This window comes from Bos taurus, chromosome X, assembly GCF_002263795.3.
Source record: "Bos taurus isolate L1 Dominette 01449 registration number 42190680 breed Hereford chromosome X, ARS-UCD2.0, whole genome shotgun sequence".
Lineage (NCBI taxonomy): Eukaryota > Metazoa > Chordata > Mammalia > Artiodactyla > Bovidae > Bos > Bos taurus.
In genome coordinates this window covers 91,465,824-91,493,429 of record NC_037357.1, presented here as the reverse complement: position 1 = coordinate 91,493,429, position 27,606 = coordinate 91,465,824, and the positions used below count along the sequence as shown (strand labels likewise).

At 39.0% G+C, this 27,606-nt stretch overlaps 1 protein-coding gene across 9 annotated transcripts in view; it reads left to right on the top strand.

Moving 5' to 3' along the window:
* The window catches only part of PHF8 (PHD finger protein 8), a 97,938-nt gene that overhangs the window by 7,556 nt on the left and 62,776 nt on the right, over positions 1-27,606 (top strand). For all 9 annotated transcript variants that reach the window (XM_005228232.5, XM_002700122.7, XM_010822016.4 and 6 more), the window contains 3 exons: positions 23,909-23,994; positions 24,378-24,486; positions 27,002-27,162. In XM_005228232.5, coding sequence (XP_005228289.1) covers positions 23,909-23,994; positions 24,378-24,486; positions 27,002-27,162 — 356 coding nt within the window. The remainder of the gene's footprint in view (positions 1-23,908; positions 23,995-24,377; positions 24,487-27,001; positions 27,163-27,606) is intronic.

The following is a 27,606-nucleotide window of genomic DNA, read 5'->3' as shown; positions in this document are numbered from 1 at the left end:
TAGCATTCTTTGGCATTGCCTTTCTTTGGGATTGCAATGAAAACTGACCTTTTCCAGTCCTGTGGCCACTGCTGAGTTTTCCAAATTTGCTGGCATATTGAGTGCAGCACTTTCACAGCATCATGTTTCAGGATTTGGAATAGCTCAACTGGAATTCCATCACCTCCACTAGCTTTGTTCGTAGTGATGCTTTCTAAGGCCCACTTGACTTCACATTCCAGGATGTCTGGCTCTAGGTGAGTGATCACACCATTGTGATTATCTGGGCCATGAAGATCTTTTTTGTACAGTTCTTCTGTGTATTCTTCCCATCTCTTCTTAATATCTTCTGCTTCTGTTAGGTCCATACCATTTCTGTCCTTTCTCGAGCCCATCTTTGCATGAAATGTTCCTTTGGTATCTCTGATTTTCTTGAAGAGATCCCTAGTCTTTCCCATTCTGTTGTTTTCCTTTATTTCTGTGCATTGATCGCCGAAGAAGGCTTTCTTATATCTTCTTGCTATTCTTTGGATCTCTGCATTCAGATGTTTATATCTTTCCTTTTCTCCTTTGCTTTTCACTTCTCTTCTTTTCACAGCTATTTGTAAGGCCTCCCCAGACAGCCATTTTGCTCTTTTGCATTTCTTTTCCATGGGGATGTTCCTTTGGTATCTCTTTTAACAGTTAAAGGACTATTTAAATTATCTATTTTATATAGGATATGTTGTGGTAGTTTGTGCTTTCCAAGGAATTGATTCATTTCTTCTAAGTTGTCAAATTTAGTGTGTACCATGGTTCATAATATTCCCTTATTATCCTTTTGATGTCTGCAGGCTGGCTCTGTGGTGACATCTCATTTCATTTCTGATATTGAAAATTTTTATCTTCTTTTTTTCTTTTCAGACTTGCTATAGTTTTGTCAATTTTATTGATCTTTTCAGAGAGCAAGCTTTTTATTTCATTGAATTTCCCTATTATCTTTCTGTTTTCAGCTTTGCTGATTTCTACACTTTATTATTTCCTTCCTTCTGCTTGCTTTGGGTTCATTTTGCTCCTCTTAATGTCTTGAGGTGGGAGCTTAGGTTATTGATTTGAGACTTTTCCTGTATTCTAACATAAGTATTTAGTGCTATCAGTTTTCCTCTTAGTACTGATTTAGCCATGTCCCTCAAATTTTTAATGTTTTCCTTTTCATGTAGTTCACTCTAATTTTTAATTCGCTTAGGAACTTCGTGTTTGACCTGTGAATTGTATAGAAGTATGTTGTTTACTTTCCATGTGTTTGCAGATTTTCCTGTTATTCTGTTACTGATTTCTGGTTTGTTTCCACAGAATATACTCTGTACAATTTCAGTTCCTTTAAATTTACTGGATTTTGTTTTATGGCCCAGGATATGGTCTGTCTTGGTAGATGTTTCCATGGTCACTTGAGAAGAATGTATATCCTGCTGATGTTTGGAGGAGTTTTCTGTGAATGTTGATTTACCCCTGTTGGTTGATGTTGTTGCTAAATTCTCTGTCTTTGCTGATTTTATGTATAATTGTTCAGTCAGTTGTTGAGAAAGAGGTGAAGTGTCCAGGTATAACTGTCAAATTTTCTATTCTTCCTTTCAGTTTTTTCATTTGCCTCATATCTTACAGCTTTGTTGTTTGGTGCAGATGCATTTAGGAGTGCTGTGTCTTGGTGGATTGACCCTTTAATTATTATGTAATGTCCTCTGTCACTGGCAGTTTTCTTTGCATGGAAGTCCATTTTATAGGATATTAATATAGACATTAAAATAGCCACTCCTTTCTTTTGATTAATGGTTGCCTTATGTCTGTTTATATCCCTTTACTTTCACTTTACTTTTACTGACACCATTATATATAAAGTGAGTTTCTTGTAGACACATATAAGTTTGGAATTATTTTTTTCCACTCTGCTAATCTCTATAATTGGTATATTTAGACCATATATACTTAATGCAATTATTGATGTGTTAGGGCATAAGTTGGTAATTTTTTTGTTTTGTTTGTTTTCTCTGTTCATTCTGTTTTCTTTCTCCTGCCTTCCTTTGGGTTACTTAAATCTTTTCAATAATTCCGTTTTGATTTATCTATAATAAATTTAGATATAAATATATACATAAATAAATATAAATTTATCTATAATGTTTTTGAGTGGATCTCTTTGTATAGCTTTTTCAGTGCTTGTTCTAGGCATTGACATAATACATACATAACTTATCACAATCAACTGGTATAGACATTTTACTAGTTTGAGTGAAGAGTAGAAATCTTATTTTAAATTTCTTTATGCTCCCCTGCTATAGTTATCTTAAATATTTCATCTACATATGTTGAGAACCATATCATATAGTGGTATAATTTTTGCTTCAACTGTCAAATATGATGTAGAAAACTCAAGTGGAGAAGGAAAATACATTGTATGTACCCATATTTTCAGTCTTTCCCTTGTTCTGTCTTACTTCCTGGTGTTCTTAAGAGTCCTTTTATCATTTCCTTTCTGTTTAGAGAACATCCTTTACACATGCTTTTAGAATTGGCCTATTGGCAACAAATACTCTTAGTTTTCCTTCATATAAGAATGTCTTGATTTCCCTTGAATTGCTGAGGGGGTCTTTTCATTTGATATCAGATTCTAGGTTTCTAGTTCTTTTCAGCCCTTGAAAACTGTTGTGCTACTGTCTTTTGGCTGCCATGGTTTCTGATAAGAGAGCTTCTGTCATTTAAATTGGCATTCTCCTTTAGGAAATATCATTTTTCTCACTGATGTCAAGATTTTTTCTTTGTCTTTTTTATGTTCAGGAATTTGATTTTTTTTTTGGCTGTACCACATGGCTTGTGGGATCTTAGTTCCTGAACAAGGATCAAAGCTGGACCATGGCAATGAAAGCACTGAGTCCTAACCACTAAACCATCAAGGAGTTTCCTGATTATGCTATTTCTGAGTGTGGATTTCTTTGGGTTTGTTTTTTTAGTCTACAGGTTGCTAAAGCTCTGTTCATTTTTCTCTATTTTATTTCAGTTTTATTGAGATGTAATTGACATACAGTACTGTTTAAGGTATAGAGTATAATGATTACCACAATTAGGTATAGATACAATAACTATACCACAATAAGGTGTAGAATGAAATGATTACCACAATTAGTTTAGTTACCATCCACCATCTCATGTAAGTACAAAAAAGAAAGGAAAACTAAGCTTTTTGCTTGTGATGAGAACTTTTAGGAATTACTCTTAGCAATTTTCAAATATACCATGCAGCAGTGTTAACTATAGTCATCATGTTGTGCATTACGTCCTCAATACTTATATATCGTGTAACTGGAAGTTTGTACTTTTTGACTACCTTTATGCAATTCTCTTACCCCACCCCCGCCTCTGGAGGGTAACCACAAATCTCACTTTTTCTATGAGTTTGGGTTTTTTTTCCTAGATTTCATATATAATTGAGATCATAGAGTGGTCTTTGACTTATTTCACTTAGCATAATGCCTTCATGTATCTGTTGGCCATCTGTATGTCTTTGTGAAAATGTCTGTTCAGTTCGTCTGTTTACTTTTTCTTTTTTAACTGGATGATAGTTGCTTTACAATATTGTGTTGGTTTCTGCCATATATCAACATGAATCAGCCATAGGCATACACATGCCCCGTCCCTCCTACCTCCCACCCCATCCCAACCCTCTAGGTCATTACAAAACACCAGGTTTGAGCTCCCTGTGTCATACAGTAAATGCCCACTGGCTATCCATTTTACTTATGGTAAAGTACATATTTCAGTGCTCCTCTCCCAATTCATCCCACCCTCTCCTTTCCCACCTGTGTCCACAAGGCTGTTCTCTGTGTCTGCGTCTCTATGGCTGCACTACAAATAGGCTCATCAGTATCATCCTTCTAGATTCCATATATAGGCATTAATATACGATATTTGTTTTTCTCTTTCTGACTTCATTCTGTATAATATGCTCTAGGTTCATCCACCTCATTCAAACTGACTCAAATGTGTTCCTTTTTATGGCTAAGTAATATTCCATGGTATGTATATCCCAGAGCTTCTTTATCCATTCATCTGTCAGTGGACATCTAGGTTGCTTCCATGTCCTAGCTATTGTAAATAGAGCTGCAGTGAACATGTGGTTACATGTGTCTTTTTCAGTTTTGGTTTCCTCAGGGTATATGCCTAGTAGTAGGATTGCTAGGTTGTATGGTGGTTTTATTGCTACTTTTTTAAGGAATATCCATACTGTTCTCCATAGTGGCTATATCAGTTTACATTCCCACCAATAGTGCAAGAGGGTTCCCTTTTCTCCACACCATCTCCAGCATTTATTGTTTGTAGTTTTTGATGCTGGCCATTACAATGACATATTACCTCATTGTAGTTTTGATTTTCATTTCTCTAATAATGAGTGATGTTGAAAATCTTTTCATGTGTTTCATCTGCCCACTTTTTAACCAGGTTTTTTTTGCTATTGACCTGTAGTTCTTAATTTTTTTGAATAATAACCCCTTATTTAATATATAACATATGATTTGCAAGTATTTTCTCCTGTTCCATAGGTTACCTTTTTATTTCTGCATAGCAGAAACTTTTTAGTTTGATGTGGCCAAACCAAATTTTTGATTTATTTTTGATATTACTTATTTTTGATTTTGTAACTTTGTGCTTTCAGTGTCACAGCCAAAAAATTATTGCCTAAGTTCCACATTAAAGACCTTTTTTCCTGTGTTTTCTTCTAGGAGTTACATGGTTTTTGATCTTACATTTAAATCTTTAATACATTTTGAGTTAATTTTTGTGAGTAATATAAGTCAGGGGTCTATTTTCATCCTTTTACATTTGGTTTTTTTTTTTTTCTTTTTTTCTAATATAAATTTATTTATTTTAATTGGAGGCTAATTACTTTACAATATTGTATTGGTTTTGCCATACATTGACATGAATCCACCACAGGTGTACCTGTGTTCCCCATCCTGAACCCCCCTCACACCTCCTTCCCCATCCCATCCCTCTGGGTCATCCCAGTGCACCAGCCCCAAGCACCCTGTATTATGCATTGAACCTAGACTGGTGATTGGTTTCACATATGATAATATACATGTTTCAATGCCATTCTCCCAAATCATCCCACCCTCGCCCTCTCCCACAGAGTCCAAAAGACTGTTGTATATATCTGTGTCTCTTTTGCTGTCTCGCATACAGGGTTATTGTTACCATCTTTCTAAATTCCATATATATGCGTTAGTATACTGTATTGGTGTTTTGCTTTCTGGCTTACTTCACTCTGTATAATAGGCTCTAGTTTCATCCACCTCATTAGAACTGATTCAAATGTATTCTTTTTAATGGCTGAGTAATACTCCATTGTGTATATGTACCACAGCTTTCTTATCCATTCATCTGCTGACGGACATCTAGGTTGCTTCCATGTCTTGGCTGTTATAAACAGTGCTGCGATGAAGATTGGCGTACACGTGTCTCTTTCAATTCTGGTTTCCTCAGTGTTGTATGCCCAGCAGTGGGATTGCTGGGTCATATGGCAGTTCTATTTCAGTTTTTTAAGGAATCTCCACACTGTTCTCCACAGTGGCTGTACTAGTTTGCACTCCAACAGTGTAAGAGGGTTTACACTGTTGGTAAGAGGGTTCCCTTTTCTCCAACCCTCTCTAGCATTTATTGCTTGTAGACTTTTGGATAGCAGCCATTCTGACTGGCATGAAATGGTACCTCATTGTGGTTTTGATTTGCATTTCTCTGATAATGAGTGATGTTGAGCATCTTTTCATGTGTTTGTTAGCCATCTGTATGTCTTCTTTGGAGAAATGTCTGTTTAGTTCTTTGGCCCATTTTTTGATTGGGTCGTTTATTTTTCTGGAATTGAGCTACAGGAGTCGCTTGTATATTTTTGAGATTAATTCTTTGTCAGTTGCTTCATTTGCTATTATTTTCTCCCATTCTGAAGGCTGTCTTTAAACCTTGCTTGTAGTTTCCTTCATTGTGTAAAAGCTTTTAAGTTTAATTAGGTCCCATTTGTTTATTTTTGCTTTTATTTCCAATATTCTGGGAGGTAGGTCATAGAGGATCCTGCTGTGATTTATGTTGGAGAGTGTTTTGCCTATGTTTTCCTCTAGGAGTTTTATAGTTTCTGGTCTTACATTTAGATCTTTAATCCATTTTATTTTTGTGTATGGTGTTAGAAAGTGTTCTAGTTTCATTTTTTTACAAGTGGTTGACCAGTTTTCCCAGCACTACTTGTTAAAAGAGATTGTCTTTTCTCCATTGTATATTCTTGCCTCTTTTGTCAAAGATAAGGTGTCCATAGGTGCGTGGATTTATCTCTGGGCTTTCTTTTTTGTTCCATTGATCTATATTTCTGTCTTTGTGCCAATACCATACTGTCTTGATGACTGTGGCTTTGTAGTAGAGTCTGAAGTCAGGCAGGTTGATGCCTCCAGTTCCATTCTTCTTTCTCAAGATTGCTTTGGCTACTCAAGGTTTTTTGTATTTCCATACAAATTGTGAAATTATTTGTTCTAGTTTCTGTGAAAAATACTGTTGGTGGCTTGATAGGGATTGCACTGAATCTCCACATTGCTTTGGATAGTATACTCATTTTCACTATATTGATTCTACCAATACATGAACACAGTATATTTCACCATCTATTTGTGTCCTCTTTGATTTCTTTCACCAGTGTTTTATAGTTTTCTATATATAGGTCTTTAGTTTCTTAGGTAGATATATTCCTAAGTATTTTATTCTTTTCGTTGCAATGGTGAATGGAATTGTTTCCTTAATTTCTTTTTCTGTTTTCTCATTGTTAGTGTATAGGAATGCAAGGGATTTCTGTGTGTTGATTTTATATCCTGCAACTTTACTATATTCATTGATTAGCTCTAGTAATTTTCTGGTGGAGTCTTTAGGGTTTTCTATGTCGAGGATCATGTCATCTGCAAACAGTGAGAGTTTTACTTCTTCTTTTCCAATCTGGATTCCTTTTATTTCTTTTTCTGCTCTGATTGCTGTGGCCAAAACTTCCTACACTATGTTGAATAGTAGTGGTGAGAGTGGGCACCTTTGTCTTGTTCCTAACTTTAGGGGAAATGCTTTCAGTTTTTCACCATTGAGGATAATGTTTGCTGTGGGTTTGTCATATATAGTGTTTATTATGTTGAGGTATGTTCCTTCTAGTCCTGCTTTCTGGAGGGTTTTTATCATAAATGGATGTTGAATTTTGTCAAAGGCTTTCTCTGCATCTATTGAGATAATCATATGGTTTTATTTTTCAATTTGTTAATGTTGTATATTACGTTGATTAATTTGCAGATATTGAAGAATCCTTGCATCCCTGGGATAAAGCCCACTTGGTCATGATGTATGATCTTTTAAATATGTTGTTGGATTCTGTTTGCTAGAATTTTGTTACAGATTTTTGCATCTATGTTCATCAGTGATACTGGCCTCTAGTTTTCTTTTTTTTGTGGCATCTTTGTCAGGTTTTGGTATCATGGTGATGGTGGCCTCATAGAATGAGTTTGGAAGTTTGCCTTCCTCTGCAATTTTCTGGAAGAGTTTGAGTAGGATAGGTGTTAGCTCTTCCCTAAATTTTTGGTAGAATTCAGCTGTGAAGCCGTCTGGTCCTGGGCTTTTGTTTGCTGGAAGGTTTCTGATTACAGTTTCAATTTCCGTGCTTGTGATGGGTCTGTTAAGATTTTCTATGTCTTCCTGGTTCAGTTTTAGAAAATTGTACTTTTCTAAGAATTTGTCCATTTCTTCCAAGTTGTCCGATTTATTGGCATATAATTGCTGATAGTAGTCTGTTATGATGCTTTGTATTTCTGTGTTGTCTGTTGTGATGTCTCCATTTTCATTTCTAATTTTGTTGACTTGATTTTTCTCCCTTTGTTTCTTGATGAGTCTGGCTAATGGTTTGTCAATTTTATTTATGTTCTCAAAGAACCAGCTTTAGGCTTTGTTGATTTTTGCTATGGTCTCTTTTGTTTCCTTTGCATTTATTTCTGCCTTAATTTTTAAGATTTCTTTCCTTCTAATAACCCTTTGGGTTCTTCATTTCTTCCTTTTCTAGTTGCTTTAGGTGTAAAGTTAGGTTATTTATTTGATTTTTTTCTTTTTTCTTGAGGTAAGCCTGTATTGCTATGAACCTTCCCCTTAGCACTGCTTTTACAGTGTCCCACAGGTTTTGGGTTGTAGTGTTTTCATTTTCATTTGTTTCTATGCATATTTTGATTTCGTTTTTGATTTCTTCTGTGATTTGTTGGTTATTCAGCAGCGTGTTGTTCAACCTCCATATGTTGGAATTTTTAATAGTTTTTCTCCTGTAATTGAGATCTAATCTGACTGCATTGTGGTCAGAAAAGATGCTTGGAATGATTTCAATTGTTTTGAATTTACCAAGGCTAGATTTATGGCCCAGGATGTGATCTATCCTGGAGAAGGTTCCGTGTGTGCTTGAGAAACAGGTGAAATTCATTGTTTTGGGGTGAAATGTCCTATAGATATCAATTAGGTCTAACTGGTCCATTGTATCATTTAAAGTTTGTGTTTCCTTGTTAAGTTTCTGTTTAGTTGATCTATCCATAGGTGTGAGTGGTGTATTAAAGTCTCCCACTATTACTGTGTTATTGTTAATTTCCCCTTTCATAGTTGTTAGCATTTGTCTTACATATTGTGGTGCTCCTATGTTGGTTACATATATATTTATAATTGTTATATCTTCTCTTGGATTGATCCTTTGATCATTACGTAGTGTCCTTCTTTGTCTCTTTTTACAGCCTTTGTTTTAAAGTCTATTTTATCTGATATGAGTATTGCTACTACCCCTGCTCTCTTTTGGTCTCTATTTATGTGGAATATCTTTTGCTAGCCCTTCACTTTCAGTCTGTATGTGTCCCTTGTTTTGAGGTGGGTTTCTTGTAGACAACACATATAGGGGTCTTGTTTTTCTATCCATTCAGCCAGTTTTTGTCTTTTTGTTGGGGCATTCAACCCATTTACGTTTAAGATGATTATTGATACATATGATCCCATTGCCATTTACTTTATTGTTTTGGGTTCCAATTTATACACCCTTTCTGTGTTTCCTGTCTAGAGAAGATCCTTTAGCACTTGTTGGAGAGCTGGTTTGGTGGTGCTGAATTCTCTCAGCTTTTGCTTTTCTGTAAAGCTTTTTATTTCTCCTTCATATTTGAATGAGATCCTTGCTGGGTACAGTAATCTGGGCTGTAGGTTATTTTCTTTCATCACTTTAAGTACGTCTTGCCATTCCCTCCTGGCTTGAAGAGTTTCTATTGAAAGATCAGCTGTTATCCTTATGGGAATCCCCTTGTGTGTGATTTGTTGTTTTTCCCTTGCTGCTTTTAATATTTGTTCTTTGTGTTTGATATTTGTTCCTTTGATTAATATGTGTCTTGGGGTGTTTAGCCTTGAGTTTATCGTGTTGGAACTCTCTGGGTTTCTTGGACTTAGGTGACTGTTTCCTTCCCCCTTTTAGGGAAGTTTTCAACTATTATCTCCTCAAGTATTTTCTCATGGCCTTTCTTTTTGTCGTCTTCTTCTGGGACTCCTATGATTCGAATGTTGGGGTGTTTAACATTGTCCCAGAGGTCTCTGAGATTGTCCTCATTTCTTTTCATTCAGTTTTCTTTTTTCCTCTCTGTTTCATTTATTTCTACCATTCTATCTTCTACCTCACTTATCCTATCTTCTGCCTCGGTTATTCTACTGTTGGTTCCCTCCAGAGTGTTTTTGATCTCATTTATTGACTCTTTTTTATTTCTTCTAGGTCCTTGTTAAACATTTCTTGCATCTTCTCGATCCTTGTCTCCAGGCTATTTATCTGTAACTCCATTTTGTTTTCAAGATTTTGGATCATTTTCACTATCATTATTCACAATTCTTTATCAAGTAGATTCCCTATCTCTTCCTCTTTTGTTTGGTTTGGTGGGCATTTATCCTCTTCTTTACTTGCTGAGTATTTCTCTGCCTTTTCATCATGTTTACATTGCTGTGTTTGCGGTGGCCTTTCTGTATTCTGGCAGTTTGTGGTTCCTCTTTATTGTGGAGGTTCCTCACTGTGGGTGGGGTTGGACAGGTGGCTTGTCAAGGTTTCCTGGTTAGGTAAGCTTGTGTCCGTGTTCTGGTGGGAGAAGCTGGGTTTCTTCTCTCTGGAGTGCGATGACGTTTCCAGTAATGACTTTTGAGATGTCAGTGGGTTTGGTGTGACTTTGGGCAGCCTGTATATTGAAGCTCAGGGCTATGTTCCTGTGTTGCTGGAGAATTTGAATGGTATGTCTTGCTCTGGAGCTTGTTGGCACTTGGGTGGTGCTTGGTTTCAGAGTGGGTATGGAGGCATTTGATGAGCTCCTATCGATTAATGTTCTCTGGAGTCAGGAGTTCTCTAGTGTTCTCAGGATTTGGACTTAAGCCTCCTGCCTCTGGTTTTCAGTCTTATTCTTACAGTAGCCTCAAGACTTCTGCATCTATACAGCGCTGATGATAAAACATCTAGGTTAATGATGAAAAGTTTCTCCACACTGAGGGCCACCCGGAGAGGTACACAGAGTTACATGGAGAAGAGAAGAGGGAGGAGGGAGATAGAGGTGACCAGGAGGAGAAGAAAGGGGAAACTAAAGGCGAGAGAGCAAGCTAGCCAGTGATCACTTCCTTATGTGCTCTGCACAGTCTGGATCCCTCAGCGATGTTCATGGAATTACACAGAGAAGAGAAGAGGGAGGAAGGAGACAGAGGTGGGCAGGAGGAGAAAAGAGAGAATCAAAAGGAGAGAGAAAGATCTAGCCAGTAATCAGTTCCGTAAGTGTTCTCCATGGCCCAGAACACACAAAGATTCACAGAGTTGGGTAGAGAAGAGAAGGGGGAGGGTGGAGATAGAGGCGACTTCGTGGAGAAAAAGGAGAGTCCAAAGGGGGAGAGAGCAATCAAGCCAACAATCTTGCTCCCAAGTAAAAATGGGTACTCAAGATTGGTGTCTTAAAGGTACAAAATTGATAACAAATATCAAAAACCGAAGATTAAAAATCTAGAGTAGAGGTTAGATTCTCAAAAAAACAAAGTCACAAAAATTATAAAATATATATAGATACATGAAGTTTGCTGGAAAAATAAGGTCTTTTTTTTGCAAAGTTATAGTAGGTTATAAAAATGAAAATTAAGAGAGTAATAGAGGACTTAAAAATTAAAAAAAAATCATAATAGCAAAAATACATCTAGGACTTTCTCTGGTGGTGTTGTGGGCAGTGTGGGGTCAGTTCATTTTCAGAATGTTCCTTGATCCAGCTTATACTTCTCAAGATCTATAGGCCCCTTCCTATGTAGTTGGTGCTAATTGCAGGATTTTAATCTATTGCACCTGTCACTTCCAAAGCATTTCCCTCTGTTTATTTTAATTTCTTCTGTTTGCTGGTCTCTTCGGTGTCTAATTTTCACCCTGACACGAGGGGGTGGTGGTGGTCACTTTTTTAGGCTTACTTGTTCAGTTGTGCTGTGGGGAGGGCAGAACACTGCAAGCAAATATCACTGGCTTGTGTGGGGAGTACTTGCAGTGCCTCGGCCACACTGGGTTTGCCCCCGCTCACAGTGTGTGTGCTTTCCCAGTCTACACTGTTCAGGCTCTAGGTTGCTCTGCCAGGAGCTGTCTGAGGTGAGCCCTGGGTTGCGTGCAGTTCTCAGGTCTAAGATGCTCAGGTTCAGGTTCTTGGGTACTCCACAAAGGCGCAGACTTGTTTGGGCCTGTGTTTTGTGCCCTTCACAGGTCCGAGCAGCTCAGGTGACCAGGTGCTTGGTAAGCGCAGTCGCCCCCAGTTGGGGGCTGTGTCTTATTGCCTCCCCGGTCCCAGCCGCTCAGTTTTCTGGGTGTACAACTGGCGTGCCTTCTCAGGTATGTGATATGTCTCTTCTGGGAGCTGATCTCTGGCTGTGACCCTTCTGGTGGATGTCGACCATCCAGAATCCCAAGAAGTCTTGGTTAGCAATGAAGCCTGCTTGCAGTTTGGTAGATGATGCCTCTCTGGGGCCGCGATTGCCCCCTTCTGGCTCTGGCTGCCCTCACCTGCCTGTCTCCAGCGGGGGATGGGCCGGTCTGCAGCCTGCTAGCTCTGCTTAGTCCTTTGTTCTATGAACAGGCCTGGCAGTGTCTTAGGTTAGGGATTTTCATGGGATAGCTATCCCACAGTCTGGATTGCTATCTTAAGTTAGTTCCCTCAGATTGCCCTCGGGCATTCATGCCCAGTCCTTATCCTAAGCAATGCAGCCTGGGCCTGCCTGTCCAGACCCCGCTTGCTAGTGGCAAATGCGGAGCATCTGTGCTGTTTCTCCACTGGGAGTTGCCATTAGGCACGTAATCTTTGGGTTTTAATTACTTACTTATTTTTCTTCCCGGTTATGTTGCCCTCTGAGGTTCGAAGGCTTGCCACAGACTCGTCGGTGAGAGTGTTTCCTGGTGTTTGAAACTTCTCTCTTTTTTAAGACTCCCTTCCCGGGATGGATATCCGTCCCTACCTCTTTTGTCTCTCTTTTTATCTTTTATATTTTTTCCTACCTCCTTTCGAAGACAATGGGCTGCCTTTCTGGGTGCCTGATGTCCTCTGCCAGCATTCAGAAGTTTTTTTATGGAATTTGCTCAGTGTTCAAATGTTCTTTCAATGAATTTGTGGGGGAGAAAGTGGTCTCCCTGTCCTATTCCTCTGCCATCTTAGGACCGCCCCTCCTTTTACATTTGAATATCCAATTTTCCCAGCACCATTTAAGAGACTTGTCTTTTCTGCACTGAGTATTCTTGACTCCTTTGTCCATTATTAGATGACTGTGTATGCAGGGTTTATTTCTGGGCTCTTGATACTGCTCCTTTGGTCTATGGGTCTGTTTTATGCCAGTACCACACTGTTTTGATTACCATAACTTTGTAATACAATTTGGAATCAGGAAATGTGATACTTCCCACTCTCTTCTTTATCCGAATTGCTTTAGCTATTCTGGGTCCTGTGTGGTTCCATATAAATTTGAATGTTGTTTTTTCTACTTCTTTAGAAAAATACCATTGGAATATTTTTAAAGATTTATTTTGAATTGGAGGATAATTGCTTCATAACGTTGTGTTGGTTTCTGCCATACATCAACATGAATCAGTCACAGGTATATGTATGTCCCCTCCCTCTTGAACCTTCCTCCTTTCTCCCACCCCATTCCACCCTTCTGTATTGTGACAGAGCACTGGGTCTAGCTCTGAGTCATATAACAAATTCCCACTGGCTACCTATTTTACATATGGTAGTGTATATGTTTCAGTGCTACTCTCTCAATTCAAAAATATGAAATGCTTCATGAATTTGCATGTCATCCTTATACTGAGCAGATGACCCACAAACTGGAAAACAATTATACCAAAGAAATTCTCATACTTTTGTGAAAATTCTAGGGCCCATAACAGATTTCCTAACCTGGGAATCTGGCATAGGGTCTGAGAACCCCCAGGGAATTTGACTTTGAAGGCCAGTGGGATTTGATTACAGACTTCCATAGGACTGAGGGAACAGACTTCTGGAGGGCACAAACAAAACCTTGTGTGTACAAGGATCTAGGAGAAAGTAGCAGTGACCTGACAAGAGCCTGAGCCAGACTTGCCTGTGAGTGTCCAGAAGTCTCTGGCAGAGGCATGGGTCGACAGTGACCTGCCGTGGGATTGGGGGCAATGAATGCAACAGTCTCATGAGAGAGATGAAATGCAACAGAGCCATGGCATGCTGGCATAAGTCCTTTTTAAGGAGGTCATCATTACTCGTGCCATAGTTTGGCCTGAACTACAGGGAGGGAATAGCCCCACCCATCAACAGAAAATTGGATTAAAGATTTACTGAGCATGGCCTTGCCCAGCAAAGCAAGACCCAGATTCCCCCACAGCCAGTCCACTACTCAGGAAGCTTCCACAAGCCTCTTATCTTTATCCATAAGAGGGCAGACAGAATGAAAACCACAATTACAGACAACTAATCAAACTGATCACATGGATGACAGCCTTGTCTAATTCAATGAAATTATGAACCATGCTGTGTAGGGCCACCCAAGATGGATGGGTCATGATGGAGAGTTCTGACAAAATGTGGTCCACTGGAGAAGGGAATGGCAAACCACTTCAGTATTCTTGCCTTGAAACCCCATGAACAGTATGTAAAGGCAAAAATATATGACACTGAAAGATGAGCTCCCCAGGTAAATAAGTGCCCAATATGCTACTGGAGAAGAGTAGAGAAATTAATGAAGAGGCTAAGCCATAGCGAAAACAGTACCCAGCTGTCGATACGACTGGTGATAGACATAAAGTCTGATGCTGTAAAGAACAATATTGCATAGGAACCTGGAATGTTAGGTCCACGAATCAAGATAAATTGGAAGTGGTCAAACAGGAGATGGCAAGAAAACATCGATATTTCAGGAATCAGTGAACTAAAATGGACCAGAATAGGCGAATTTAATTCAGATGACCATTATATCCACTATGTGGGCAAGAATCCCTTAGAAGAAATGGAGTAGCCATCATAGTCAACAGAAGAGTCCAAAATGCAGTACTTGGATGAAATCTCAAAAATGACAGAATGATTTCTATTTGTTTCCAACACAAACCATTGTATATGACAGTAACCCTAGTCTATGCCCAAACTTCTGGTGCCAAAGAAGCTGAAGGTGAATGGTTCTATGATGACTTACAAGACCTTCTAGGACTAACACCAAAAAAGATATCCTTTCCATTATAGGGGACCGGAGTGCAAAAGTAAGAAGTCAAGAGATCCCTGGAGTAACAGGCAAGTTTGGCCTTGGAGTACGAAATGAAGCAGGGCAAAGGCTAACAAAGTTTTGCCAAGAGAATGCACTGGTCATAGCAAACACCCTCTTCTTTTTTTTTTTTTTTTCCCAAACACCCTCTTCTAACAACACAAGAAAAGACTCTACACATGGACATCACCAGATGGTCACCACCAAAAGCAGACTGATTATATTGTTTGCAGCTGAAGATGGAGATGCTCTATACAGTCATCAAAAACAAGACTGGGAGCTGACTGTGGGTCAGATCATGAACTCCTTATTGCAAAATTCAGACGTAAATTGAAGAAAGTAGGGAAAGCCACTAGACCATTCAGGTATGACCTAAATCAAATCCCTTACAGTGGAAGTGACAAATAGATTCAAGGGATTAGCTCTGATAGAGTGTCAGAAGAACTATAGATGGAGGTTAGTAACATGTACATGAGGCAGTGATCAAAACCATCCCCAGGAAAATGAAATGCAAAAAAGGCAAAATGGTTGTAAGGAGGCCTTACAAATAGCTAAGAAAAGAAGATATGTGAAAGGCAAAGGAGGAAAGGAAAGATACATCCATCTGAATGCAGAGTTCCAAAGAATAGCAAGAAGAGATAAGAAAGCCTTCCTGAGTGATCAATGCAAAGACATAGAGGAAGACAATAGAATGGGAAAGACTAGAGATCTCTTCAAGAAAATTAGAGATACCAAGGGAACATTTCGTGCAAAGATGGGCACTGTAAGGACAGAAACAGTATGGACCTAACAGAAGCAGAAGATATTAAGAAGAGGTGGCAAGAATACACAGAAGAACTACACAAAAAAGATCTTCATGACCCAGATAATAATGATGGTGTGATCACTCACCTTGAGCCAGACATCCTGGAATGCGAAGTCAAGTGGGCCTTAGGAAGCATCACTATGAACAGAGCTAGTGGAGGTGATGGAATTCCAGCTGAGCTATTTCAAATCCTGAAAGATGATGCTGTTGAAGTGCTGCACTCAATATGCCAGCAAATCTGGAAAACTCAACAGTGGCCACAGGACTGGAAAAGGTCAGTTTTCATTCCAGTGCCAAAGAACGTTCAAACTACTGCACAATTGCACTCATTTCACATGCTAGCAAAGTAATGCTCAAAATTCTCCAAGCCAAGCATCAATAGTACATAAACCTAGAACTTTTAGATGTACAAGCTGGGTTTAGAAAAAGCAGAGGAATGAGAGATCAAATTGCCAACATCCTGTGGATTATAGAAAAAGCAAGGGAATTCCAGAAATACATCTGCTTCGTAGACTATGTGAATGCCTTTAACTGTGTCGATCACAACAAAGTGTGGAAAATTCTTTAAGAGATGAGAATCCCAGACCACCTTACCTGCCTCCTGAGAAATCTGAATGCAGGTCAAGAAGCACCGGTTAGATCCAGACATGGAACAACAGACTGGTTTTGTATTAGGAAAGGAGTATGTCAAGACTGTATATTGTCACCCTGCTTATTTAACTTATATGCAGAGAACATTATGTGAAATGCCAGGCTGGATGAAGCACAAGCTGGAATTAAGATTGCCAGGAGAAATATCAATAACCTCACATATGCAGATGACACCACCTTTATGGCAGAAAGCAAAGAGAACTAAAGAGCCTCTTGATGAAAGTGAAAGAGGAGAGTAAAAAAGCTGGCTTAAAACTTCAGCATTGAAAAAACTAAGATCATGACATCTGGTCCCATCACTTCATGGCGAATAGATGGGGAAACAATGCAAACAGTGACAGACTTTATTTTCTTGGGCTCCAGAATCATTGCAGATGGTGACTGCAGCCATGAAATTAAAAGATGTTTGTTCCTTGGAAGAAAAGCTATAAGAAACAATCTAGACAACATATTAAAAAACGGACATTACTTTACCGACAAAGACCTGTCTAGTCAAAGCTATAGCTTTTCTAGTAGTCATATATGGATGTGGTAGTTGGGCCATAAAGAAAGCTGAGTGCTGCATAATTGATGCTTTTGAAGTGTGGTGTTGGACAAGACTCTTGAGAATCCCTTGGACTACAAGAAGATCAAACCAGTCAATCCTAAGGGAAAGAAGGACTGATGCTGAAGCTTCAACAATCTGGCTACCTGATGCGAAGAACTGACTCATTAGAAAAGACCTGATGCTGAGAAAGATTGAAGGCAGGAGGAAAAACGGACGACAGAGGATGAGATGGTTGGATGGCATCACTGACTCGATGGACTTGAGTTTGAACAAACTCCTGAAATTGATGATAGACAGGGAAGCCTAGAGTGCTGCATTCCATGGGGTTACAAAGAGTCAGACACAAGTGACCAACCAAACTGACTGACTTGCACAGGGGCCATGGTAATCTTCTCTGTATCATTACCATTGGAATCTTGATAAAGATTGTTTTGTATCTATAGATGGCTTTGGGCAATGTGGACTTTTCAACAAAATTGATTCTTCCAATCCATAAACCCAGGATATCCTTCCATTTCTTTGTGTTTTCTTCAATTTCTTTCACTGATGTCTTGTAGTTTTCAGTGTAGAGATCTTTCACCTTCTTGATTAAATTTATTCCTAAGTAGTTTATAGTTTTTGGCACTACTGTAAATGGAATTGTTTTATTTATTTTTCAGATAATGTTTTTGGTTTATAAACATACTACTGATTTTTTCATATTAATTTTTTAAATTAATTTTTTGTTTTTGGTTGTGCTAGGGCTTTGTTTCTGCGTGTGGGCTTTCTCTGTTGCAGTAAGCAGGGGCTCCTCTTTTATTGCAGTGTGTGGGTTTCTCATTATGGTGATTTCTCTTCTTGTGGAACATGGGCTCTAGGCCCATGGGCTTCAACAGTTTTGATGCATGGGCTTAGTTACCCCATGGCATTTGGGATCTTCCCAGATCAGAGGTTGAACCTGTGTCCCCTGCTTTGGCAGGTGGATTCTCAACCACCAGGGAAGTCCCGCATGTTAATCTTTTTATCCTATAACTTTACAGAATTTATTGATTAGCTGTAACAGTTTTGGGATGGAATTTTAGGATTTCTTATATATAAAATCATGTCACCTGCAAACAGATAATTGTGCTTCTTCCTTTCCAATTCTGATGCCTTTTCCCCCTCTCTTGCCTGATTGCTCTGGCTGGGATTTCTAGTACTCTATTGAATAGAAGTGGTGAGAGTGAGTATCCTTGTCTTGTTCCTGATCTTAGAGGAAAAGCTTTCAACCATATACCATTGAGTCTGATGTTAGCTATGGGCTTATCTTATATGGCCTTTATTATGTTGAAGTACATTTCTTTTCTACCCTACTGAGTGTTTATGAATCAGTGTTGAATTTTGTCAAATGCTTCTGTATCTTCTTTTGAGATCACTTTTTTCTTTCATTCTATTAATGTGATGTATCACCTTTATTAATTTGTTTATGTTGAACCAGCTTTGTGTTTCAAGGATAAATCCCATTTGATCCTGGGAAATGTTCCCTTTAGTTTGCTGCTGAATTTGGTTTGCTAGTATTTTATTGAGAATGTTTCTATGTGTATTCATCAGGGATACTGACCTGTAGTTTTCTTTTCTTGTAGTGTTCTTACCTGTCTTTGGTACCAGGGTAATCCTGGCCTCATAAAATGAGTTCTGGAGTGTTCCCTTCTCTTTGATTTTTTAAAAAAGAGTTTAAGAAAAATTGGTGGTAATTCTTCTTTAAATGTTTGATAAAATTTACCAATGAAGTCATCTGGTCCTGGGCTTCTCTTCTCTTTGGGAAATTTTTGTATTTATTACTGATTCAATCTCCTTATTAGTCTCTTCAGATTTTCTATTTCTTCCTGATGCAGTTTTTTCAGGTTGTATGTTTCTAAGAATTAATCTGTTTCTTCTAGGTTGTCCAATTTTTTGACTTATAGTTGTTCACAGTTCAATCTATTTTCTTTCTGTTGTTCAGATTGGATAGTTTCTGTTGTTCTGTCTTTAGGTTTACTATTTTTTTCCCTCTATTGTCTACATTCTGCTGTTGAGCCCATGCAGTGAGTTTTCATTTAAGTTGCTTTAGTTTTTTCTAAGGGCTTCCTTGGTGGCTCAGTGGTAAAGAATCTGCCTGCCAATACAGGAGACACAGATTTGATCTCGGTTGGGAAGAGTCCCATGGAGAAGGATATGGCAACCCACTCTGGTATTCTTGCCTGGGAAACCCCATGGACAGAGGAGCTGGTGGGCTACAGTCCATGGAGTCTCACAAGTGTCAGACATGACTTAGTGACTAAGCAACAACAGTTTTTTCTAAGAATGTCATTGGTTCTTTTCTATATTTTCCATTTCTTTGCAGAGATTCTAGTTTTTGCTTATACTTTTTATTTATTCATTTGTTTCTGGCATGTTTATAATTGTTATTGAAGCATTTTTGTGGTTGCTCTTTTAAAATTTGTCGGATAATTCCAGCATCTGTGTCATCTCATTAGTGAGATTACTGATTTTCTTTGTTCATTCAAGTTGTGATTTTTCTTGTTCTTGATAAGCTGAGTCATTATTTTCATTATATCCTGAATATTTGGGGTATTACGTTATGAGACTCTGGATGTTATTATATCTTGTTTTTGCAGACTTCTTCAGACACTGCACTTCATTGTCAGGGTAAGGGGTAGGTACTACTCTTTACTGCAGGTAGAAGTAGAAGTCCAGGTTCCCCCACTTGCTGTCTGTTGACACTCACTACCTCAGGTACTGCTGTCATCTGGTCAGGCTGCCTTCTCTCCATTTTTCAGAGTCATTTTACCTTTTATTTTTCTTACTGTCCTAGATTTTTAGCTGTACTTAGTGAGAGTAATAGGGAGAAGTACATTTACTCCATTATTCCTGAACCAGAAGTGACCGATTAATCTTTCAAATAGCTCTTTGGAGCTGTTATTTTCTCTCATGAGGTTAAATAGCTTGCTCAAAGCTACACACCCAGTTAGTTGTTCAACCACAAGTCAAACTTGGGTCCCTTGGACTCTTGCTATAGGATATAATACTGTAGATAGTATAAGGCACTGCTGGGTTAAACCATTTTCAAGTGGGAGATAGAGAAAATCAGGCTTATAAGCTCACACACACTCCACATTTTTGTTCCAAGTGAAATCAAGTTAAAGTGGATACCACTCTCTTTAAAGCAGCAGAAGGGTAATCCACAGCTTTCAGAGTGTGTAGCAAAGGGAAGAGAAAAGAGAAGGCTTAGCATTCATATTCAGAGTTTACTAGATGTAGTATATGGGCTGCTGAATCCCTGGTCTGGAGAAAGTCTTGTAGGGTGTGGAGTTAGAAGGATCAGAAGGACAGCCTGCTCTGTTAGGGCTCATAGGTTGTTTTTGGAGTGGCATATTTTTTTAATAAATTTTATTTTTTAATAATTATAGATTCATGAAAAGTGAAAGTGAAGTTGCTCAGTTGTGTCTGACTCTGCGACCCCATGGACTGTAGCCTACCATGCTCCTCCATCCATGGGATTTTCCAGGCAAGAGTACTGGAGCAGGTTGCCATTTCCTTCTCCAGAGGATCTTCCCAACCCAGGGATAGAACCTGGGTCTCCCACATTGTAGGCAGACGCTTTACCGTCTGAGCCACTAGGGAAGTCTCAGCCTTAGTCCTTTACATTCTATTCATCTCTCTTTGCCTGCCATCCCCTGGCAACCACTGATCTTTTTACTGTCCCCATTGTTTTGCCTTTTCCAGAATGTTATGTAGTTGGAATCATAAAATATGTAGCCTGATGGTGTTCTTTCAAAGTTTCTTTCATATCTATTCATGGCTTGATAGCTCTTTTATTTTTTTTCAGTGCTGAATAATATTCAGTTGTCTGAATGTACCACAGTTTATCCATTCACCTACTGAAGGACATCTTGGTTGCATCCAGATTTTGGCAATTATGAATGAAGTGGCCATAAACATCTGTGTGCAGATTTTTGTGTGGACATAGTTTTTAGTTACTTTCAATACAGAGAGTGCAATTGGTTTTGTAAGAAACTGCCAAATTGTATTCTAAAGTGGCTGTGTTTTGCATTCTCACCTGCAAAGGATGAGAATTCCTGTTGTTCCACCTCCTCGCCAACATTTGGTGCTGTCAGTGTTCTGAATTTTGGCTATTCTGTTATGTGTATAGTGATATCTCATTGTTTTAATTTGTATTGTCCTATTGATATATGAAGTGGAACACCTTTTCATATACTTATTTGCTATCTGTACGCCTTCTTTGGTGAGGTATTTCTTCAGATCTTATGCCCGTTTTTAATCGGGTTGTTCATTTTCTCACTGTTGAGTTTTAAGAGTTCTTTGTGTATTTTGGATAACAGTCCTTTATCAGATATGTCCTTTGCAAATATTTACTGTCAGTCTTTGGCTTATCTTTTCATTATCTACCTTTCATAGAGAGGGTTTTAATTATAATGCAGTCTGGCATATCAATTCTCATTTTTCATGGACTGTGCCTTTGGTATAACATCTAAAAAGTCATTGCCAAACTTAAATTTATCTAGATTTTCTCCTGTTATCTTCTAGAAGTTTTATAGCTTTGCATTTTGTATTTCAGTCTGTGATCCATTTTGAGTTCTTTTTTGTGGTGAGTATAAGGTCTGTGTGTAATTTCATTTGTTTGCATGTTCAGTTGTTCTGGCACCATTTGTTGAAAGGCTGTCTTTGCCGCATTGTATTACCTTTGCTCCTTTATCAAAGATCAGTTGACTCTATTTCTGTTGATCTGTTTCTGGGCACTCTTTCCTGTTCTATTGATCTGTTTATTCTTCCATCAGTACCATACTGTCTTGATTATTGTAGCTTTTTAAAATTTTTGCCACACCATGCAGCATGTGGGCTCTCAGTTCCCTGATAAGAATTGAACCTGCTACCCCTGCATTGGAAGCACAGAGTCTTTACTGCTGGACCACCAGGGAAGTTCTGATTACTGTAGCTTTACAATAAGTGTTTGAGTCAGGTAGCATTGGTCTTCCAACGTTGTTCTTCTCCTTCAATGTTGTGTTGGTTATTCTATGGCTTAGATATTTTGGACACTTAGTATATTGTGGCACCAATCCATTTAATGATTTTTTTTCTTCTAGCCATGTCCAGTGGTTCAGTGGATTGAGCCGGGGCTTGGATTTGCACATGGGAGTGATGTAAAGGCAGTGGGGCAAGTGAGTTGAGGGTATCTGTAAGAGAATGGTTGAAGTGAGGAATGATGGAATCTATAAACTAGATAGGGAATAAGGGTGAAGGCAATAGTAGTTGAACAGGTGAAAAGTAGAATCAAGAGATTTTGAGGGCAAAGAACAGGTGTAAAGAATGAGACCTGGATGGATGACCTTGTGGTCAGAGAGTAATGTGTGCATTTTATATTCCAGAGGTGTAGCAGTTGCAAGTATTGATAGGGTTTTGCGGGATGGCCATGAGAATTGGTAGCTGAAATTGGAGTGGAATCTCTGAAGATGAGAAGGTCAATGTGCTAAGAGGCTGGGATGTTAGGCCTCTATATCCTTTACTATGTCACGTGAGAGGTTGGCAGGACTTGAGATGGAGAGGAATCTGTGAGCAGGTTCCTCAATGAATGAAAAAGGTATGTTTGGGAGATGAGTAGCTGACAGTGAAGAGGAGTGGGAAGAGGTATGGATGAATGATACAAAACTCAGAAGAGTAGGAAATCTTATACAAAGATAGAGGAGAGATGATTTCAGAGTCTCACTGGAAAATGAGGGGGACGTCCACCCCTAGCCCAGCCCTGAGTTGTAAGGGTCTGGGAGAATGTACAGCTTCTACCTGACCAAGTTCTAACACAGTGCTTCTGAGACTTTCTGAGGTGAAGGACCAGGGTATTTTTTTTTTTAATTTCCAATCTGTAATGGACTAATGCTTTTATGAAATAAAATGTCCCCAATTTATTGATCTGCAACAGATTTACAGGGTTAGCAATGGGGAAGGTGATGGCGTCCTGATTCCAGGAAGTCAGTTCATGAGCATCGTCTTGAACCAAAATGGTTGGAGCTCTGCCTTATTTTTATGTTCCCTGTTCTGTGTGGCTGACCAAAGATTTTAAGAGTTAGATCTTAGCCAGAAGATTTTTAGAGGGCTGCTGATGACTTCTTTGGTGAGGAAGGGTTTACATTTTGTGAGATTACTAGCTCACGTACATGTAAACTGAGATTTCCAAAATTATGTCTTTCTCAGATATTATAATATGAAATTAATAATGCATGTTCATTGTAGAAAATTAGGAAATACAGATAAGGAAGAAAAAATGGTTACCATAATCCTTCACTGAGAGGGAAGCACTGTTTTCATTCCTTTTCATTTAATAAATTGCTCAAAAAAGTTTAGGAGAAGGCAATGGCAGCCCAATCCAGTACTCTTGCCTGGAAAATCCCATGGACGGAGGAGCCTGGTAGGCTGCAGTCCATGGGTTGCGAAGAGTCGGACACAACTGAGTGACTTCACTTTCACTTTCCACTTTCATGCACTGGAGAAGGAAATGGCAAACCACTCCAGTATTCTTGCTTGGAGAATCCCAGGGACAGGAGAGCCTGGTGGGCTGACGTCTATGGGGTCTCACAGAGTCGGACACAACTGATGCGACTTAGCAGCAGCAGCAATAAAGTTTAAATGTTTGATTTTATATAGGAATAATATTTTAGATATAGTGGTTAAATAAAATATTATTATTAAATTATTATTAAGATTAACTTCACTGTTTCTTTTTACCTTTTTAATGGGGCTATTAGAACATTTAAAATTATGTATTTGACTCACATTATATTTCTGTCAGACAGCACTGCTCTAGACTCTCTTCCAGCTTTGACCATTCTGAGTCTTAATGAAGCTTTATTGTCTGTACATTTTTAGCTCTGTCATAATTATTTTAGACCGTTGTGGTACAATAGAACTTTTTGCGTTGACAAAACAGTTTGATAATCTGCCCAATATGGTAACCACATGTGGCTATTGAGCACTTGAAATGTTCCTAGAGTGATGGAGGAACTACATTTAAAATTTTACTTAATTATGTATTGAACAACACAGTTCTAGACCTTATGAAAAATAAAATTTCCACAAACATTGGCTGATTTTCTCTTTTCTAGTTGTGTTGGTGTCGAAGAGGAGAAGGCTGCTGACATTGACCTCTACCACTGCCCCAACTGTGAGGTCTTACATGGGCCCTCCATTAGTAAGTAGATCTTGGGGTTTTAAAGAGAAGGCAATCCAGACAGACAAAGCAAAGGAAGCTTGGAAGGGAAATTGCCTTTGCCTGAGTGCTTCAGATTTGTCTCCCTTGGGAAATAGGAGAAGCTTATGTAGGCCCTGCAGGCCAGCAGCTGCTCCACTCAGAGGGCAGAAATGCAGTTTCACCTCCCTCCCTTATTTAGGGATTCCCCAAAGGAAGCACCTATCCTCACCAAGTGCTTTTCTGAGTCCATGAGGGCTTCCTTGACTCCAGATGCCCCAGTGCATTGTTAGATTGGAAGAGAAGCAAGATCTGCTGAGCCTTTTGCTTTTAGAACCATAGCCTGTAGCCATTTTGACTCAGTCTCTTGTCTTTTTCTGGCTTAGTGAAAAAACGCCGTGTATCTTCAAAAGGCCATGATACACACAAGGGGAAGCCAGTGAAGACGGGAAGCCCTACATTCATTCGAGAGCTCCGGAGTAGGACCTTTGACAGGTGAGGACCCCCTACTCCAAGGGCCAGTGAACGCTACTGCTCTGGGAAGCTGGGACCCATCTCTTCTCAGCTTTTCTACTGGCTGTCCCACTAGGTGCCTCCATCATTTGGGGATGTTTGCAGGGCTCTGTGAGTTCCCTTTGTGGGGAGATCTTCTGTTTTAGTCAGTTTCTGAGAAACATTGTTAGAGTTTCATTTGATGTACAGAGTACATTAAGGTCTACTTGTAGAAACTATGAGTAGATAGAGAGGCAGTTTTTGCCTCAGTCAGGAGAGGATATTTACATGTACCTAGGGAATGCTATAACTAGAAAGAGTCTTAAAAACCAGAAATTTTAATTCTCTCATTGTAGAGAAGCGGAAACTTTCTGGAAAAAAATTTTTTTGAGTAGTCATGTATTTCTTTTCCAATCAAGAAAATATTTGTTTCCTCAAAAAATTAAGATTGGCTTATTGAAAATAAACTACTTGAACAAAAATAATGAGTTAGAAAAATTAATGAATAAAAACACTCTTTTGCTTAGTTTTTAATTCATTTGACCATTTTCAGCTCTCCTGTAAATGAAGTGTTATTTAGGATTATAAGTATTTCTTCAACTTAATATTTGTTTTATTTAAAGGCAATGAGTCTCATTTTTACCCTACCCCCCTCAGGTCCCTTCTCCAAAGTCAACCAATTTCTTGTGCATTCTTTCAGAAATAGTTTTTGCTTATACAGACATATATGAATGTGTGTGTTGCCCCTTTTTTAAAATTAAAAAACACAAATAGAAACACTTACTGTTCTATATCTTGCTTTTTAAAAAATATAAATTCTGTATCTTAGAGGTCAATCCATAACAGCATATTCCGATGTTCTTCATTCCTTTTCATGGATATTTAGTACTCCATTGTATGAATGTATAGTTATTTAAGTAGTCCTCTTGATGAACATTTAAATCGATTCTAGTATTTTGCTATTAGGAAAAAAACGCTGCAGTTAATGTCTTTGTACTTAAGTGTTTGAATATGTGAGTGAGTGTACGTGTAGATTTACTACCTAAAAGTAAAACTGCTAGGTCAAAGGGTATGTGCTTTAAACATGTTTATAGATATTGCTAGGTTGTTTCTAATGTGACCACATCATTTCATACTCCCACTAAACAATGTGTGAGGGTCCCTATTTCCCTATTATCCTGGCTAACACTGCTGCTGCTGCTGCTAAGTCGCTTCAGTTGTATTCGCCTCTGTGCGACCCCATAGATGGCAGCCAACCAGGCTCCCCCATCCCCGGGCTAACACTATTTATTATCAAACTTTTTTTTGCCTTTCTAATAAGATAAAAAATGAGATTTCACTGTTTCCATGTGAAACATGATTAAGGAAGCATGTATATTATGATGCATTTATAAGTCATCTTTATTTTTCTTCTCTGTTAACTATCTGCTTACATTGTTTGACAGTTTTTCTGTTGGGTTACTGCCTATTTCTTATTGATTTTTAATAGCTTTCCATGCAGAAAATTTTAAATTTTAGGTAGTTTAATTTACTTATTACTATTTTTTATGGCTACTGGGCCTTGTCTTTTCCATAATTTTTTCTACCCTGTGGCTTTATTTTTTTCTAATTTAATCTTTGTTCCATATAGAATTATGTAAATAATGAGCCAGACATTGATCTTAATATTTTTCCAGATGTTTATCCCAACACAATTTGTCAAATAGCCCATCTTTTTCTCCAACATGATTTTAAGAAAACCAGAAACCCCTGTTTTCTAGTTAACTAACTATATATGTGAAGAGAGTGGTTGTAAAAATTGTTTTTGTTTTCTAAATCAATCTTTTCTCTATTTTCCAGTATTTTAAAATGGGGTAGTACTGCTCTGAAAGTGAAAGTCACTCAGTCCTGTCTGACTCTTTGCGACCCCATGGACTGTATAGTCCATGGAATTCTCCAGGCCAGAATATTGGAGGGGGTAGCTGTTCCCTTCTCCAGGAGATCTTCCTAACTCAGGGATCAAACCCAGGTCTCCCGCATTGCAGGTGGATTCTTTACTAGCTGACCCACCAGGGAAGCCAAAGAATACTGGAGTGGGTAGCCTATCCCTTCTCCAGGGAATCTTCCTGACCCAGGAGTCAAACCAAGGTCTCCTGCATTGCAGGTGGATTCTTTACCAGCTGAGCTACCAGGGAAGCCCAAGGTGCTGCACTGGGTTAGTGTAAATCAGCTAAACTTGTCTGATACCTCTTTTCTTCTGGGGCAGGCTATTGACTGGTTTGTTCCTTTGTCATCTAAAGAAGAGCGTTATATTGACAGGATATCCTGGATTTAACTTCCCACCTCTGCCAGTGGCCTGGCTTCTTGCCTTCGATAGGTCATTTCTTAGCTGGGATGTGAAGTTTATGCCACTTATTAGTTGCCAGCCCACATTATGTCCCCTCAGGAAGACCCCACACCTTTGGTGAGTGAAAGCATCCAGTGAGGCCTTCAGTAGCAGAGCTTGTAGGGTTCATGCTTTCTCTTGTGTGGCCCACAGTTCAGATGAAGTGATTCTGAAGCCCACTGGAAGTCAGTTGACCGTGGAATTCCTGGAAGAGAATAGCTTCAGTGTGCCCATCCTGGTCTTGAAGAAAGATGGATTGGGGATGACGTTGCCCTCACCATCATTCACTGTGAGGGATGTGGAACACTATGTTGGTAAGCGCCACAGACCCTTTTAACTGTGACATTGTTCACTCCCATCAAAACATATGACCCTTCCCTTCCAGTTTTCATTTCTTTTCTAGCCATCTTGGAAATCTGAGGTGATGTACCTTGCCCAGAGTCATTCTTAGGCAAAGCTAGAACCAAAATCCTGGTCTTTTTTCCTTTTCCTCCTGCTGCTGTTGCTGCTAAGTCGCTTCAGTCATGTCCAACTCTGTACGACCCCATAGATGGCAGCCCACCAGGCTCCGCCATCCCTGGGATTCTCCAGGCAAGAACACTGGAGTGGGTTGCCATTTCCTTTTCCAGTGCATGAGAGTGAAAAGTGAAATTGAGGTTGCTCAGTTGTGTCCGACTCTTAGTGACCCCGAGGACTGTAGCCTACCAGGCTCCTCCGTCCACGGAATTTTCCAGGCAAGAGTACTGGAGTGGGGTGCC